Below are 16,058 nucleotides of genomic sequence, written 5' to 3'. Positions count from 1 at the left end.
GCAACGATTCTGATCAAATTTTGTGTTAAGCTTGAATGTTCCTTAGAAACTATTCAGATGATTCAAAAGGTTTTTGGGAACAATGCAATGAGTGCAATGCAAATAGAAGTGTGGCACAAATGCTTCAAAGTTGTCAAGAATCTGTTGAAAGTGACTCACATTCTAGAAGACCTGCAACAAGCAGAAAACCTGAGCATGTTCGATGCATATAGGCTGCAATCAACAAAGACTGGTGACTGCGATAACTAGAAGCTGATCTGGGGATTCCCAAAACTACTGTGTCTGAGATTTTAACACAGGATCTTGGCATGAAATGTGTTGTGGCAAAATTCATTGCACAGCTTCTGCTACCAGAACAGAAGGAACAATGTGCTGCAGTTGCTAATGACTTGATTCAGACTGCTACCAATAAACCAGATTTCCTCAAGAAGGTCATAATCAGAGATGAATTGTGGGTCCAAGGCTATGATCCAGAAACTAAGGCCCAGTTGTCCCAGTAGAAGTTGCCTGATTCTCCACACCCAAAGTAGGTGTGACAAAGTCACATAAAGATCAGGACCATGTTAACTGTGTTTTTTATTGCAAAGGTGTTATTCATCACAAGTATGCCTTTCCAGGCCAAACAATTAATGAGGAGTACTACCTCAGTGTTCTTCATCAGTTGAGAGATATGATAAAAACAGCCACAGGTATTGGAAACTGGTGATTGGCAGCTTCATCACAACAACGTGCCCCTTCATGCATCACATGCTCGTGCAGTTTTTTGGTTAAACATCAGATCACCTAGGTGACTCAGCCTGCCTACAGGCTAGATTTGGTGCTCTGTGACTTCTGGCTTTTCTCAAAACTAAAACCACCTTTGAAAGGGAAGATATTTCAGACCATCAATGAGATTTAGGAAAATACAATGGGGAAGCAGATGGCAAATGGGAGAACTGCGTGAGGTCACAAAGTGCCTACTTTGAAAGGGGCTGAGGCATCATTATCCTATATACAATGTTTCTTGTATCTTCTTCAATACATGCCTGTTTTCCACATTATATGACTACATGCTTTCTAGACAGACATATGTGTGTGTGTCCACAATTTTATATATATATATATTTACTTATTTCAGCAGAAGTAACCTGAGCATGTTCAATGCATACAGGCTGCTTGGCACTTGATAAGGTCTCTCCCTACAAAATGGAGAGAGTCTTCAATTAACTAGAGAGTCTTTAATTTTGTCTTTTTCAATGGACAAAAATCTCCTGGTAGTAAGTCATAGTCATTGACGTTTTCATTTTGGGGAAAGTCTATGTTTACCAAAAGTAGGTTTTAGGTTGAGGAGCACTATAGGGAGACCTTTTGGCCAAGGGAGATTAAGAGCTGAAAATTTACCTAGTTGAGTTTTAATTGTACCAATGGTATGTTCCACCAATCCAAAGGACTGGGGTGATAAGCTCAATGAAAATACCATAGAATAGGCCAAGTACTACAAGTGGATTGCATTATTTGCCCAGTGAAATGAGTTCCTCAGTCACTGTAACTTACAGGGAGTTCCTCACTTGGAAGTTAATTTTTTCCAATAATAATTTACCTACCATTTAGGCTATTGCTCTCCTGCAAGGGAATGCCTCAACCCATACAAATCATAACTAACACATATTTGTGTTCTTGAGATGGTAACATTTGGATAAAATCCAATTACCATACATCAGATGAATCTAAAGAGAGTGGGAAATGTCCATAGGACCTGTGGAATGATTTTCCAGGGTTATATTTAGACAGATAGAACATCTGATCTACTATATACTTTAGGAACTATAGCAGTAGTAACACTACAGCAGTAGTGAAGTCATCTTTTCAGACTCTAATGCTTTAGCTCATGCACATTTTAAAGTGCAGGTCATTAAGCCCCTATAGGTAAGATTGGTTTCTGATTGGGCCCAAGCCCTGTCTGTTTGCCTAGGACAAAGTTTCCTTTATTTGTTGTCATATCTCTTTTCTTCTGCAGCTGTCCATTGGAACCATTAAAAGAGTCTTTAATTGATACAGATGGCCAGGGTTGGGGGGAGTTGGTGGGGGAAATGGAATCAACTATACTTGAACAACAATAAAAAATTAAATTAACAATAATAAAAAAGGCTTTTATTGATTTAATAGGAAGCAAGGAGCATTCTTGGGTGTGGATAATTTGATTGTTTAATACTGCCTGTCTAGCTGTAGCATCAGCTAAATAATTTTCTTTTGTTTCCATGATGGCAACTTTAGAATGTCCTGGAATTTTAATAATTGCCAATTGTTTGAATTCTGTAGGACATCTAATAATTCTGCAACCTCCTTTCCATTTTCTATGGGCTGCCCTGAGAAAATTAAGAAGCCCTGCTGCTTCAACAACATTCTAGAGTTGTGAGCTACACCCAGGGTATGGCAATACTTCCAGTGTAAGTATTGGATAGTTGATCTTTGGCCAATTGAAAAACCCAAGTTAGAACAATTAATTACGTTTTTGGGGCAGATCCTATGCAAGTAAGTAAGAACCTTCAATTTTGTCATACCCAGCTCAGTAATATTGCATACCCAGCTCAGTAACATTTCTGTTTATCTTTCAAAGATCTATCTGTAAGCCAAATTAAGTCAGCATTATCGATAGGAATTTCCTATAAACTATTCCTAGGAACAAGAGGTAGTTAGTAAGGAGAAACAAAACAACCCAGATCATGGATGTCTTCATCTTGCAAAGAAAGGAGCAAAGTTGCTAGATTAAGATTCTTACATTGAGTTCAAGTAATACTAGGTGCAAGAAGGCAAGAGCTGGTCTACTGACAGAAGTGTTGCGTGTGATGAGAATACAGTGAAGATTGGCCAGAACAAAGGATGTAAGTAGTTGGAGAGCCTTTCTCCCTTCTTGTCTGTTTACTTAGCATGACTGTAGCAGAGTCTAGTTACTGACTCTAATATCCTTAGGTCTCTGATGACCTTTATTTTTTTGAGTTAGAACTCCAAAGGCATCTCATTTATTTTCATGTGTGAAAAGAAAGAAGGGAAGTGTATAATTAAGATGTCCCAGAGCAGGAGATTTAGATAATTCTTTAGAGATTTTACAGTTTGTTTCCCTTCTGGGTTCCACTAAATTGGATTAGGTCATTTTGACTTTAATAGAATATATAGAGGCTGAGCCATTAATAATACTAAAAAATTAGAATACAATTGTGACAGTATTCAGTCAGACCCAGGAACCCTCTAAGCTCTTTTTGTTTTTATTTTTAATTTTTTTTATTTGAAAGAGAGAGAAACATTGTTGTTTCACTTATTCATGTATTCATTGGTTGCTTCGTATATGTGCTCTGACTGGGAATCAAACCCACAACTTTGGTGTATTGGGGCAATGTTCTAACCAACTGAAGGACACAGCCAGGGCCTTGTTTGTTTTTAGAAGAAGAAAGGATATCATTCCTCTGAGTCTTTCAGGGTTAGATATGAGATGGCCAAGGTGCTTTACTTGAGGCAAACAAAATTGAAGCTTGTCCTTTGAGACCTGATGTCCTTTTATAGCTAGCTAGCTGTTTTAATAGGTAAATTGTGTCCTTTGGGAGTCTAGTAATGTTCTGAAGAGGTGGTCCCCAACCTTTGTGGCACCACCAGAGATGGCTTTTTACCAGGGTTGGGGTTGGAGTGGCGTTAGGGAACAGAAGGCAGAACTCAGGCTTAGGTGGGAGTCAGGTGGTGGAGCTCTGGCAACCTTCTCTTGAAGCCTAGTTCCTAACAGGCCACTGACTTACACCCATCTGCAGCCCAGGGGGTTGGAGACCGCTGTCTAGAACATAAAAGTAAATCATCCACATACTGAATTAGAGTGGAATCTCTAGGAAATTTAACATCATTAAGTCAGCTTTTAGTATCTAAGAGAAATAGGTGACACTCTTCATATATCCCTGGGGCATTACTGTCCAAGTAAACTTGTAATCTTCCCAGATGAAAGCAAAGAGATGTTTGTCTTTTTTTTTCCTTCCCTCCCTCTTTTCCTTCCTTCCTTCCTTCCTTCCGTCTGTCTGTCCGTCCGTCCGTCCTTGGAGATGCTGAAAAAGGCACTACATAACTCTATCACTGAAAAATATTGGCTATCCATGGAATAGCTGATAATAGATTATTTGGCTTTGGAATCACAGTATGTTCAGTAATAATTACTTCATTTATACTATAAGATTCTGTGTAAATCTGTTTTTTAGTATTGAGTTGCTTTACTGGAAGGATAGAATTACAGGGGCTCGTACATGGAATTATAAATTCCCCTTTTAAATACTCTTGTATAAGGGGCTAGTACATCAGATCTTTAAAGATATTGGTGACGAATAGGTAAAGGCAAAGTATTATCCATAGTTATTTTATTTATTTATTTATTTATTTATTTAAATTATTTTATTGTTTTTTAATTACAGTTGTCTGCATTTTTTCCCCATCCCTCAGCCTCACCTCATACAAACCCACCTCCCTCTCTTGTTTCCATCCTCCCCCTTGGTTTTGTCCACTTGTCCTTTATAGTAGTTCTGGAAAACCCTTCCCTCATTGTCCTCTCCCTCCCCTCTGGCTATTCTTAGATTGTTCTTAATTTCAATGATTCTGGTTACATTTTGTTTGCTTTTTTCTTTTGTTGATTATGTTTCCATTAAAGGTGAGGTCATATGGTATTTTTCCCTCACCACCTGGCTTATATAACTTGACATGCTCCTCTCCAGTTCTATCCATGCTTTTGAAAAGGGTATAAGCTCCTTTCTCTCTGCTGCGTAGAAATACATTGTGTAAATTTACCATAGTTTTTTGATCCACTCATTTGATGATGAACACTTGGTTTGCTTCCAGCACTTGGCTATTATAAATTGTCCTGCTATGAACATTCGGGTGCATAGGTTCTTTTGGATCGGTGTTTCAGGGCTCTTGGTGTATAATCCCATCAGCAGAATTGCTGGGTCAAAAGGCAGTTCCATTTTTAGTTTTCTGAGGAAATTCCATACTGTTTTCTACAGTGGCTGCACCAGTCTGCATTCCCACCAACAGTGCACTAGGGTTCCCTTTTCTCCACATCGTCTCCAACACTTGTTTGTTGCTTTGTTTATGATGGCCATTCCGACTGGTGTGAAATGATATCTCATTGTAGTTTTAATTTGTATCTCTCCGATGGCTAGTGATGCTGAGCATCTGTTCATGTGTCTCTGGGCCCTCTGTATGTCCTCCTGTTCAAGTCTCTTGCCCATTTTTTAATTGGGTTTTCTGTCTTCCTGGAGTGGAGTCGTGTAAGTTCTTTATATATTTTGGAGATCAAACCCTTGTCTGAGTTACCATTGGCAAATATGTTTTCCCATACAGTTGATTCTTTTCTCATTTTAATGTGTTTTCTTTAGCCATGCAGAAGCTTTTTAATTTGATGAGGTCCCATTTGTTTATTCTTTCCTTTGTGTCCCTTGCTTCGGGGGACACAGGCATGAAGATATTGCTGTGAGAGATGTCTGAGATTTCCCTGCCAGTGTTTTCCTCTAGGGCTTTTATGGCATTATGACTTATATTGAAGTCTTTTATCCACCTTGAATTTATTTTTATGTATGGTGTAAGCTGGTGCTCAAGCTTCATTTTTTTACACGTAGCTGTCCAGATCTCCCAACACCATTTGTCGAAGAGGCTATTTTTGTTCCATTTTATGCTTCTTCCCCCTTTGTCAAATATTAATTGACTGTAGAGACTTGGGTTTATTTCTGGGCTCTCTGTTCTGTTCCATTGGTCTGTATCCTTGTTTTTATGCCAGTACCAGGCTGTTTTGATTACAGTGGCTTTGTTATACAGTTTGATATCAGGTATTGTGCCCCTCCTACTTTGTTCTTCTTTCTCAAAATTGCTGCTATTTGAGGTTGTTTATGGTTCCATATAAATTTCTGAAATGTTTGTTCTTTATTTGTAAAATGTCTCATTGGTACTTTAATAGGGATTGCATTGAATCTATAAATTGCTTTGGGTAGTATGGCCATTTTGATGATGTTCATTCTTCCAATCCATGAACATGGTACATGCTTCCATTTGTTTGTGTGTTCCTTAATTCCTTCAGTGTTGTGTAGTTTTCTGAGTATCGGTGTTTTACCTCCTTGGTTAGGTTTATTCCTAGGCACTTTATTTTTCTTGTTGCTATATCAAATGGGATTTTCCCCCTGATTCCTGTTTCTGTTGTTTCATTGTTGGTGTACAAAAATGCCTTTGATTTCTGAGTCTTGACTTTGTATCTGGCTGTTTTGCCAAATTTATTTATTAGGTCAAGTAGTTTTTTGGTGGAATCTATAGGATTTTCTATGTACATTATCATGTCATCTGCAAACAATGACAATTTTGTTTCCTCCTTTTTAATTTGGATGCCTTTTATTTTTTTTTATTGTCTGATTGCTGTGGCTAGGACTTCCAGTACTATGATGAATAGGAATGGTAAAAGCAGGCATCCTTGTCTTTTTCCTGATCTTGTTGGGAAAGCTCTAAGTTTTTGCCCATTGAGTATGATGTTGGCTGTAGGTCTCTCATATATGGCCTTTATTATGTTGAGAAATGCTCCCTCTATTCCCACTTTGGTGAGTGTTGTCATCATCAGTGGGTGCTGTACCTTATAAATTGCTTTTCCCACATCTATTGATATGATAATGTGATTTTTGTTTTTGCTCTTGCTTATGTGATGTATTATGTTTATTGATTTGAAAATATTGTGCCATCCTTGCATCCCTTGGATGAATCCAACTTGGTCATGGTATATGATCTTTTTAATGTGTTGCTGGATGTGGTTTGCCAATATTTTGTTGAGAAATTAAGCGTCTATGTTCATCAGCAATATGGGCCTGAAGTTTTCTTTCTTTGTTGTGTCTTTATCTGGTTTGGGGATTATGATGATGCTGGCTTCATAAAAAGAGTTTGGGAGTCTTCCATCATTTTGGATTTTTTTTGAATATCAATAGATATTTTAATAGGAGTGGCTGACTTGATCTTGCCAATATCTATACTGGAAAAGGCCCAAGGTTGTGGTGAACCATTCTGCAACAAATGTTGAATCTCAAGAATATTTTCCTCTTGTGGAGGTCTTTAAATTATTATTTTTCAAGTTAGTTCAGTATCTGATTTACTCATTTCTAAATACATTTCACCCTTCTGGCAAAAGGTTATGTGGGCATCATTAGTTTCAAGAAAATCTTACCCTATCAGGTGAGTTGGGGCAGACTTGATTACCAAAATATATATATTGCCCCTTAGCATTCCCTAGTTGGAAGGGGACAGTTTCCAATTTAAAAGCAGACATTCGTTGATTAAATATCCCTACCATTTACATAGAAGTTTTACTCAGAGTGGAGGCAATTTAGGTGTGATTTAAGAACAGATAAAGTAACCCTATTATTTACAAGAACCTTAGTAATCCATCTCCCCCACATAGTTTTTAATGGTAATTTTAATTTATTCTAAATGATTAGTGAGGAGAAAGGGGAATGCCCTTTCATCATCCTTGCAGCAGCCCTATGCTTGCTCTGTTTCTTTTCTTATTTTAAATCCCATTTCAGTTTCTGATAATCCTTCTTAAGGTGACCTGGCTTTCTACAGTAAAAACAGACTCCTCTACAAGAATTTCATAGCAAATCCTATTTAGTAATTCTGTTGCTTTGCTCCCAGTAACCAGTAGGTACACTAATTGGAACAGATCAGAATAGCCAGCATCACATGTTCTAACAGTTAAATTAAATTTCTTTTTTTTTAACAGAGAAGAGGGAGAACATCAATTTGTTATTCCACTTATTTATGCATTCATTGTCTAATTTTTGTATATGTCCTGACTGAGATCAAACCCACAACCTTGGTGTTTTGGACAAAGCTCTTACTAACTAAGCTACCTAGCCAAGGCAAAAATTGGAGAAATCTCTAGGCAGATACCTTAATTGTGTTTCAGTCCAAGGAGTGTATACAATTGTTTGTTGCTGTCTGCCTGAGACTAGCATTTCTCCAAAGTCAGCTGCTGGAATTCCTGGATTACCATTGTCTGAATTCCTATTCTCATTTCCCCCTAGGTCATTAGGGAGTGGTGTTGGAAGAGATATAGAGTAGATAAAAGGGAAACAAGGGGGGTGGAGGGCAAATCTAGACAAGGAAGCTCAGAAAGCAAAGAATATAGTGGAGGAGCTCATGGCTATATTAGACAGTCAACGAGAGGAATGGGGTGTTTGGCATTTGTTAACCTCAGAAGCCTTCTTTAGTTCAAAGAAAGTTTGTAAAATTTCTTATTCACATTAAAAAAAATTTGTCTGTGCTCTTCTTAGAAGTTTCTCATTTCCAATCAAGATATGCTTCCCATTCATTCAGTTTAATTTTAGAGCCAGCATTTTTCTAAGTTTGCATGCAAATATTAATTTAGGCACCCAAAGAAAACTGAATTTTGGCCATCTTAAGTTGATACCATTTCTAGTTAAATTTTCCCATTTCTGTAAAGTACATGCAAGTACAAGCTTCCTATTTATTGTGTATCTGCATGAGTATTGATGGGGGCTAGGAGTTTATGGCCCTGAGGCACAATTTTTCATGTTAATTTTAGTTTTCTTTAAATTATCTTCAGAGTCTGAACAAATGTCTAGGGATATTGTGTGGTGGGTTGAAATGTGCTGCTTATGGATTGAATTCCAAGGGACTGTTACCTCCTTCCTGGGTTACAGTCAACCCTGATGTATCTTGGTTTCTCTCCCCCGGTTGCCTAATACAACTGTGAGGACTGAGTTGTACCCAACCTTTATGTGTGTGTGTGTCTCCAAATGAGTCAGTTGTTTAATTACAGTAGAATTGGAATTATCTATGGGTCTCCTTCCTGTATATTGTAAGGGATGGCTTTTGACACTTCCACAAAGCTTCACAGTCTCCTAAGAAAACCCCGATATTCAGGCTGAAGGGAGTGCACCTTATCTTTGGAGCCCAGTGAGTTCAGGCTCCCATTTATCCAGCAAAGGGTTTTTTCATTCAAACTCTCAGAATGCAATTTCAATTGAAAAGTCGAAGCTAAAACCCAGCCACCCACTTTTCCTACTGTCCCACCTTAGCCTGAGTTCTCTCAACCCTTAACCTTGAGGATTTAAAAAATTGGCTCAAATAAAATCAGGACCTCTTACCTTAGGCCTCTTACCTTAAAACAGTGAGATCCAGAATCCCAAGGGAAATTCACCCAAGTTCACCCAATGTAAAACAGAGAGTTGGTGAGGCACATTGGGCCCCTTCAGGTACCAAGCACAGGTCAGGGTCTACAAGGTGGTCCTTGGTGGGCTTCTTTGGAATCCTGCCACACTATGCCAAGTAAATGTTAATTTAAGAAACCTCCAAGCCTATAAGAATATTTATGAGTTTCTTTGAGCCAAACTGATGGCAGCTGCTAGGAAGCAAAAGCTCAATGGATTGAGAAAATTCTCCAGAAAATGGCAGTTTTGCACGTTATTTTATACACTACAATCAAAGGAGGAGGTGTAAGGGGGTTACATGAAATTCATTGGTGGTAGATTGGGGAGATGGAAGAAAGCAAAGCGGGCAAATCTCTGGGGTTAAATAAAAAGTAAAAGGAATAGACCCATATGAGGGAGGTCCCCCCCAAAAAAACCTGGAATTTATTGTAAAAAACTGTGTATTTACATGTGTAAACTTCAGTCACCTTCAAAGTACTCTCCATTTGATGTAATACACCTATCAAGGCATTTTTTTCCACTGCTCAAAACAGTTTTTTAATTAATTGATTTTGATGCCTTTTAGTGCAACTGCTTTTTTTTTATATCACCTCTTTCACATTGGCAAAATGTTTCCCTTTGAGTACTTTATTTCATCTGGGGAAACAAAAAAAGTCACTTGGGTTGAGATCAGGTGAACAGGGAGTATGGGGCACGGAGCCATGCTGTTTCTGGGTCCAAAATTGCTGAACACTCAGTGCAGTGTGGGCAGGTGTGCTCTTAAATCACCCATCATAAAATGGTCAAACACATTGAAAGAGTCTTCAGAAAAAATTCACTGAAGCTGAGCACACCTCTCACAACTGTGCCAGCTGGTACAGTGATACGGATGGGTTCGTGGAACACTTACGTAGCAGGGGAAGTCTGTACTACAAGGGGGTCCGCCTCCAGAAGGTAATTCTGGGGTTTTGGCGAGTCCTCCCTTGTACTTCTTTTACATTGGTGGGTATAGGATAAGTAACAGTCAACAATTAGCAAGATAATAGTAACAGTGAGAGAATGTGTGGTCTTTGCTCTGGTTCGGTGGTTGTGCTTTGAGGGGTGTGGACAAAAAGAAATTACTTTGATATTCCAAAGGTATATATATTATCAGGTATGTTATCATAGATGCCAAAAGAAAGAAAAGAGGACAGGCTCATTTAATGTGAAGACTGACCTTTGTTAGAGAAAAATACTGCCCTAGTGTAACTGAGCAAAGTGGGGCTTGTGCTTGTGACACCTTGGTGCATGACCCAACAATTAGTGTTGGAGGAAACAGGTTTTTATTTACAAGGGTAGAACCTCAGTGGGGCTGAGAGCACTTCTGCTCAGAGCCCTGTTCTCCCATGAGACCCAGCATTTTCCTTGCTCCCCACTAGGGTATAAGCCAAAACCAAGCCCAATAGTTCCCCATATTCTTATCTCTTCTTAAGCCAGCTGCACAAACAGGTCTTTATCCCCTCTAGAAGGTACACTCATGGGTTTTAGAGTCTCCATCCTCTCACAGCAGCTCTCTCCTTCAGGATCTGGGGTATGTTGTCCTCAGCCTCTATGTAATAGTCCAGGAAAACATGTGCCATGTTGCACTGGATTATGGTGAAGTCCAGGAAAGGGGCAAGTCCCAAGAAAGTGACCTCTCTGTACATCCAGAGTCCCAAGAGTACAGAGAGTCCAGGTCTGAGGCACCAGGTCAGCATCCTGCAAGGCAGAGTCCTTCGTGGCTTTGGAGTCAGCTAGAGTGGGCACAATCAGAGCAGCAGCCTGCCATTCTCTTTCTCTTTGCTGCTGCTGCCAAATCCCTTCTGGCTTATGGCTCCTTCTTCAAAACTACTCCCTTTTGTTACTAGCCTCGGCTGCATGACTGACTCCTTAGAGGAATAGACATAGTTCCTCCCTCACTATAGGTACCATGGCTGAACCTCTCACACATAGCTGCCCTCTTCATTATGGATTGGCACAGCTGCTACCTACTCTCTCAGCCCTCATGGCCAACCAGTCTCCCTCCCTCTGCTTCTTCTTAGTTTAAATTCTGACCCAGAGCTTCCTACATGACCTCCTATCTAGCTCCTCCCACAATGAGCTACATTTGCCAGTCTCCCCATATTTACATTCTTTCAGCTGCCATCTTTAGTCCGGTCAAGAGTTCCTGTGACACAGGGGCTTCTGGGGAGGGCATTCACCTCCCCTGGCTATGTTACAAGTTCCTGAATGCTCTCAGGGTCACTAGACACATTTCGCCTCTGCAGTAGCACAACTATTAGCTTGCCTTTTTGCTATGCAATGTATCTTAAGCCATATCATCCACTTCCCCCATCCCCCAATTGAGGTCTGTGGGGTTTTTTCTCCTATTTTCTGGCACCCCTCACTTTGCACTCCATTAGACTAGGACATGATTACCAGCTATTAACTGCCTTTAGTTAGAATGTTTTAATTTCAGTCCATCCCATGTGGTTACTTTGGTTTTTGAGTTTGTAAGTCCCACCATACAGGCCTCCCCTGAGCTTGTTAGAGTTAGCATGTGGCCATTTTTTCATTCACAGTAGTAAGGTATCAAATTTTATCTCTTACAAAGGATGCTTTTCTATATAGGTTCCAATTTTTCTACAGTGAACATGTATTACCTCATAAGAGTAGACAGTAAATATCAATGACAACGACTTAAAGAATATGTTCCACAAAACAGGAGCAGTAGCCTAGACCTAGGTTTTGCTTCTTCCTCTGTAAAATGAGCCTGCCTTGGCTGCTGCTTGTTGAGGTCTAGGAGGGTTAGAAGTTCCCATTGCAGAGCTGCTCAGTGAAAGTCTTCAGAGCAACACAGTTGTGCTGGTTATTTCTGGGTGCCCTTTTTGGTTTTAGGCATTTGGTTTCATCAAGGGGGTCAGAGTCGCCGTTCTCGTTGATGTGTCAGCCATCAGCAGTAGCCCCAGGAAAGAAGAATTTCAAAATGACCTCATGGTAAGTCTTGGGGCACAGAGAAGGACATGGAACTACTTCCACCACCCCTCCCTCCCATTTGTGCCTGCCTAGCTGGCTTTGTTTACAGAAGATGCAAAATGATATTTTACAAAGAGTAGTTCACAGTTAATTAGCATCTACAGTTACAGAAACCAAACCTCAGAGTCATTTTCCCTTGAAGTGTGAGCTTCTAGTATTCTCTTCACAGCAGTCCCTACTAACCTGACCATGTCTCAAGACTCCTCTGTTGTATATTCACCCACTACAACTTAAAAACATCAATCAAACAGGCTGGTGTTGTGCTTATTGCTCCTATCCCCGTGCTCACACGCCTTGAAGAGAAACTACTGCCCCCTTCCTCTGTTCTCCCTCCTGGGTGCTGCAGCTAAGAAGAGTTCAACCAACCATACCACACATTTAAGATGGGAAGCCAAGACACACATCCCACCCACATTTCTGACCCTGGTGTACAGCAACCCTAAGGAGCTGCTCTGGAAGAGAATGGCAGTCTGCAGTTGTGGGGTGGGGAGGAGGGCACACAATTAACCCACAGGCTGAAAGCCCATGTCATACCTCCACCACATAGGACCATGGACAGTTTGGGACAGGCAGCTTCAGCTTTCACCCCGCATCCCCAGTGGGTGGGAAGCAAAGGTCAGCATGAGGCTGCTAAACTGAACCTCAAGTGACCCTGCTATAACACTGTTCATACCCTAGCCCTGGTGATCAGCCACAGCGTGAGGTAAAGCCAGGCTCCACATGGCCCCTTGTTCTGGGAGCCAGTGGTGACCTATTACTGGAAACACCAGGGCCTAGGCAGATAGGCCTTGCAGATAGGTCTGGAAATGGGTTCTTCTGCAGTGTCACAGGGAAAAGAAAGATGGGGGACACTCACGAGGAGGTGTGTGAGAGGCAAGATTTATTAGAGCAAAAAGTTAACAGTGTACTCTCCAAGAGCTAGGGAGTAAGCAAGCTATTGTAGCAGCTGTGTGGACTCCTGAAAAGAAGTGAGTCAAAAGGAGAGCCCTCTGCTGCCACTTGCTGCTCCCCTGTTTGCAAGTCTCCTATGGACCCTTAGAGTTTAGGAATAGAGAAGGCAAAGTATTCTCAAGAAGAATACCTGAGTGGACACAAGGGCACAAGCTGGGTTCTTTGTCTTCCCTGTATCTTCTTGGGCTTGAGAGCAGCCTTTATTTCAAACTACCCTGTCTCCTGGATTTTTCAGCCTGTGCTATCCAATCTTCCACTATCCAATCACTTTCCTGTATCTTCTGTTTCCATGCCCTCCTCCAATCCGATCCTTTTCCCAGACTTTCCCGGGTTAGGCTGCGCCCCTTTATGGTGGCGATTTTGGCTCCTACTGCACAGGTCTCCAAGTTCTGCTTTCTCATCTGGCTTCTACTGCACAGCCTCAGTAAAAGGAATTGCCCCTCACCATTTTCTTCCCTGTTAGTCCAGAGGAATGATGCCCATTACCCCTGGGGAGGCTGTAAAGCTGTCTTTCCTGCCTCATTGATTAGGCACGGTGTTGTCCAAATGATGCCATTACTCCCTGGGGTGACTGCGAAATTGCTGTTTCCTGACTTAATCAGGCCAAAGCAGATGTCTGGCCCTCGTCTCTTTTGTTTATAACTAACTCCCTAACTGACACTTCTGTCCACCAGAGCCTCATTGATGAGCAACTGAGTTGCAAGGAGAAGCTGTACGTCCTGTCCTTTGGCACCACCACCAGAGCCCTCTGGCCAGACCCCATGGACGTTGGCACCTCTATGTGAGTAGCCACCCAGCCCTGCCCAGGATGTTTATGTGGTCATTTTCCTCCCCAAGTGTTACTATCTTTATTGCATGATTGAAGTGCAAACCCAAGACCCACCCCATCGGATAAGTAAATGCAAAGGGACAATTCACAAAAGCAGAAACACCAGTAGCCAGTAACTTTTGGAAAAACAGTTACTCTCACAAGTAATCCCTCAAATGAAAAGACAAACAACCACAGGATACCATTTTTATCCTGCAGACTAGCAGGTAGTTTTATTATTGTGAAAATAATACATGTTCATGTTCAAAAACTCAAAACGGTATGAGAGGGTGAATAATAGAGAATAAGTCTCCCTCACCCAAGTCCCCTTCTCTCCTCCCAGTAACAGTTTCTTCTGTTTACTTCCACAGATAGTCTGTCACACATGCACCTGTGTGTTCATTCTCTCGCTCTTTTTTTTTAAATAAAAGAGCCATCCTCTTTTATTTAAACATAAGCAGGAGCCCTGGCTGGTGAGGCTCAGTGGACTGAGTGCTGGCCTGTGAACCAAAAGTTTGCCAGTTTGATTCCTGGTTAGGGCACATGCCTGGATTGTGGGCCATGGCCAAAATATGGGGGCATGTGAGCAGCAACCAATTTATGCATCTCTTGCACATAAATGCTTCTCTTCCTCTCTCCCTCCCTCCCTTCCAGTCTCTCTAAAATGAATAAAATAAAATGTTTAAAAATTAAAAAAAAATAAACATAAGCAGGAGCATGTCACACTGGCCTGCAACTGGCTTTGCACCTAACCTTGGATATCACTCTCTGTGCATACAGGAACTCCTCATTCTTTTTAATGACTGTATAGTGTTCCACTGTATAGTACAATTTAGCTAGTTCTTTATTTGAGAGTTTCTAGTTTCGGGGAGCAAAGAGAGGGAAGATATATAAGAGTTTCCACTTACACCATGAAGGGAGTATCTTTAATCACCTACCACGTGTTAAGTACTACAGTAGCCACTTAGCATATACTATCTTATTTAATATTTATAGCCAACACATGGAATAGGATTATTATCCCCATTTTGTAAATGAGAAAACTGGTCTCAGGTTAGGGAACATACCCAAAGTGGCAGAGCCAGGATTAGGTTCCAGAGCAGAGTCATGGAGAATCCAGGACTTCCGCCAAGATGGAGGCATAGGTGGAATCACTGTGCCTTTTCCCACAACCAAGTTTGACTACAACAAAAGTTTTGGAGAACTAGGACACACCCAAAGACCAGAAAACGGAATTATACGGAAGTCCAACAGCTACGAACCGTTCAACGGGGACGGTAAGAGAGGCGGAGCCAGCAGCGGAGCAGGGTCGGGCAGGACAGATCCCCTGATCTAGGCACTGGGCTCGCGGGCAGCCCGAAGCCAGTCAGGGTGCGGGGCAGACTGACCAAGGTCGCACATTCCCGCACAGTGAGACGGACCACGCAGGCCCCAGGGGACGAACCCAGTGGTGGAGGGCTGACAGCGGTGGCACACTCGCGTGCAGTGGAATGAAACGCGTGAGCCTGGTGACGGTGGTGGCTGCAGTGCCGGTGGGGGTCGCGGCAGTGGGCGGCAGAGGGAAGCCATTGTCCCTCTTTGACCCCACCCCCACATACAACGTCACAACCCAGCGACTGAGTTGCCCTGCCCAGGTGAAAACCTAGGGCTCCGATCCTGCTACTTAACAGGCACGAACAGCTCAAAAGATGGCGCAAGAGGAACTCAAAGTCCCAGAGCCCATAACTCTAAGCGACCGAGATATTGCCAGCCTCTCAGAAGCCCAATTTAAGACACTATTTATCAGGATGCTCACAGAATTGGTAGATTACAGTCACAAATTGGAGGAACATATGAAGGCTAAACTAATTGAAATGAAGGTAGATGTCCAGGAAACCAATAGCGATGGAAAGGAAACTGGGACTCAAATCAATGGAATGGACCAGAAGGAAGAACAAAACATCCCACCAGAAAGGAATGAAGAAATGAGAATTCAAAAAAATGAGGAGAGGCTTAGGAACCTCCAGGACATCTTTAAACGTTCCAACATCCGGATTATAGGGGTACCAGAAGGGGGAAAGAAACAGCCACGAGTGGAACAC

The 16,058-nt window shown here is 41.5% G+C and overlaps 1 protein-coding gene across 1 annotated transcript in view; it reads left to right on the top strand.

The window, feature by feature from the left end:
• VWA3A (von Willebrand factor A domain containing 3A) overlaps positions 1–16,058 on the top strand; it is a 93,598-nt gene that overhangs the window by 42,217 nt on the left and 35,323 nt on the right. The window contains 2 exon segments of the mRNA XM_037055788.1: positions 12,081–12,179; positions 13,844–13,950. Of these exon segments, the coding sequence (XP_036911683.1) occupies positions 12,081–12,179; positions 13,844–13,950 (206 nt within the window).

This window comes from Sturnira hondurensis, unplaced genomic scaffold, assembly GCF_014824575.4.
Source record: "Sturnira hondurensis isolate 20B ecotype Veracruz unplaced genomic scaffold, ASM1482457v3 Scaffold0008729, whole genome shotgun sequence".
Taxonomy (NCBI): domain Eukaryota; kingdom Metazoa; phylum Chordata; class Mammalia; order Chiroptera; family Phyllostomidae; genus Sturnira; species Sturnira hondurensis.
This window is presented reverse-complemented; position numbering and strand designations above follow the sequence as displayed.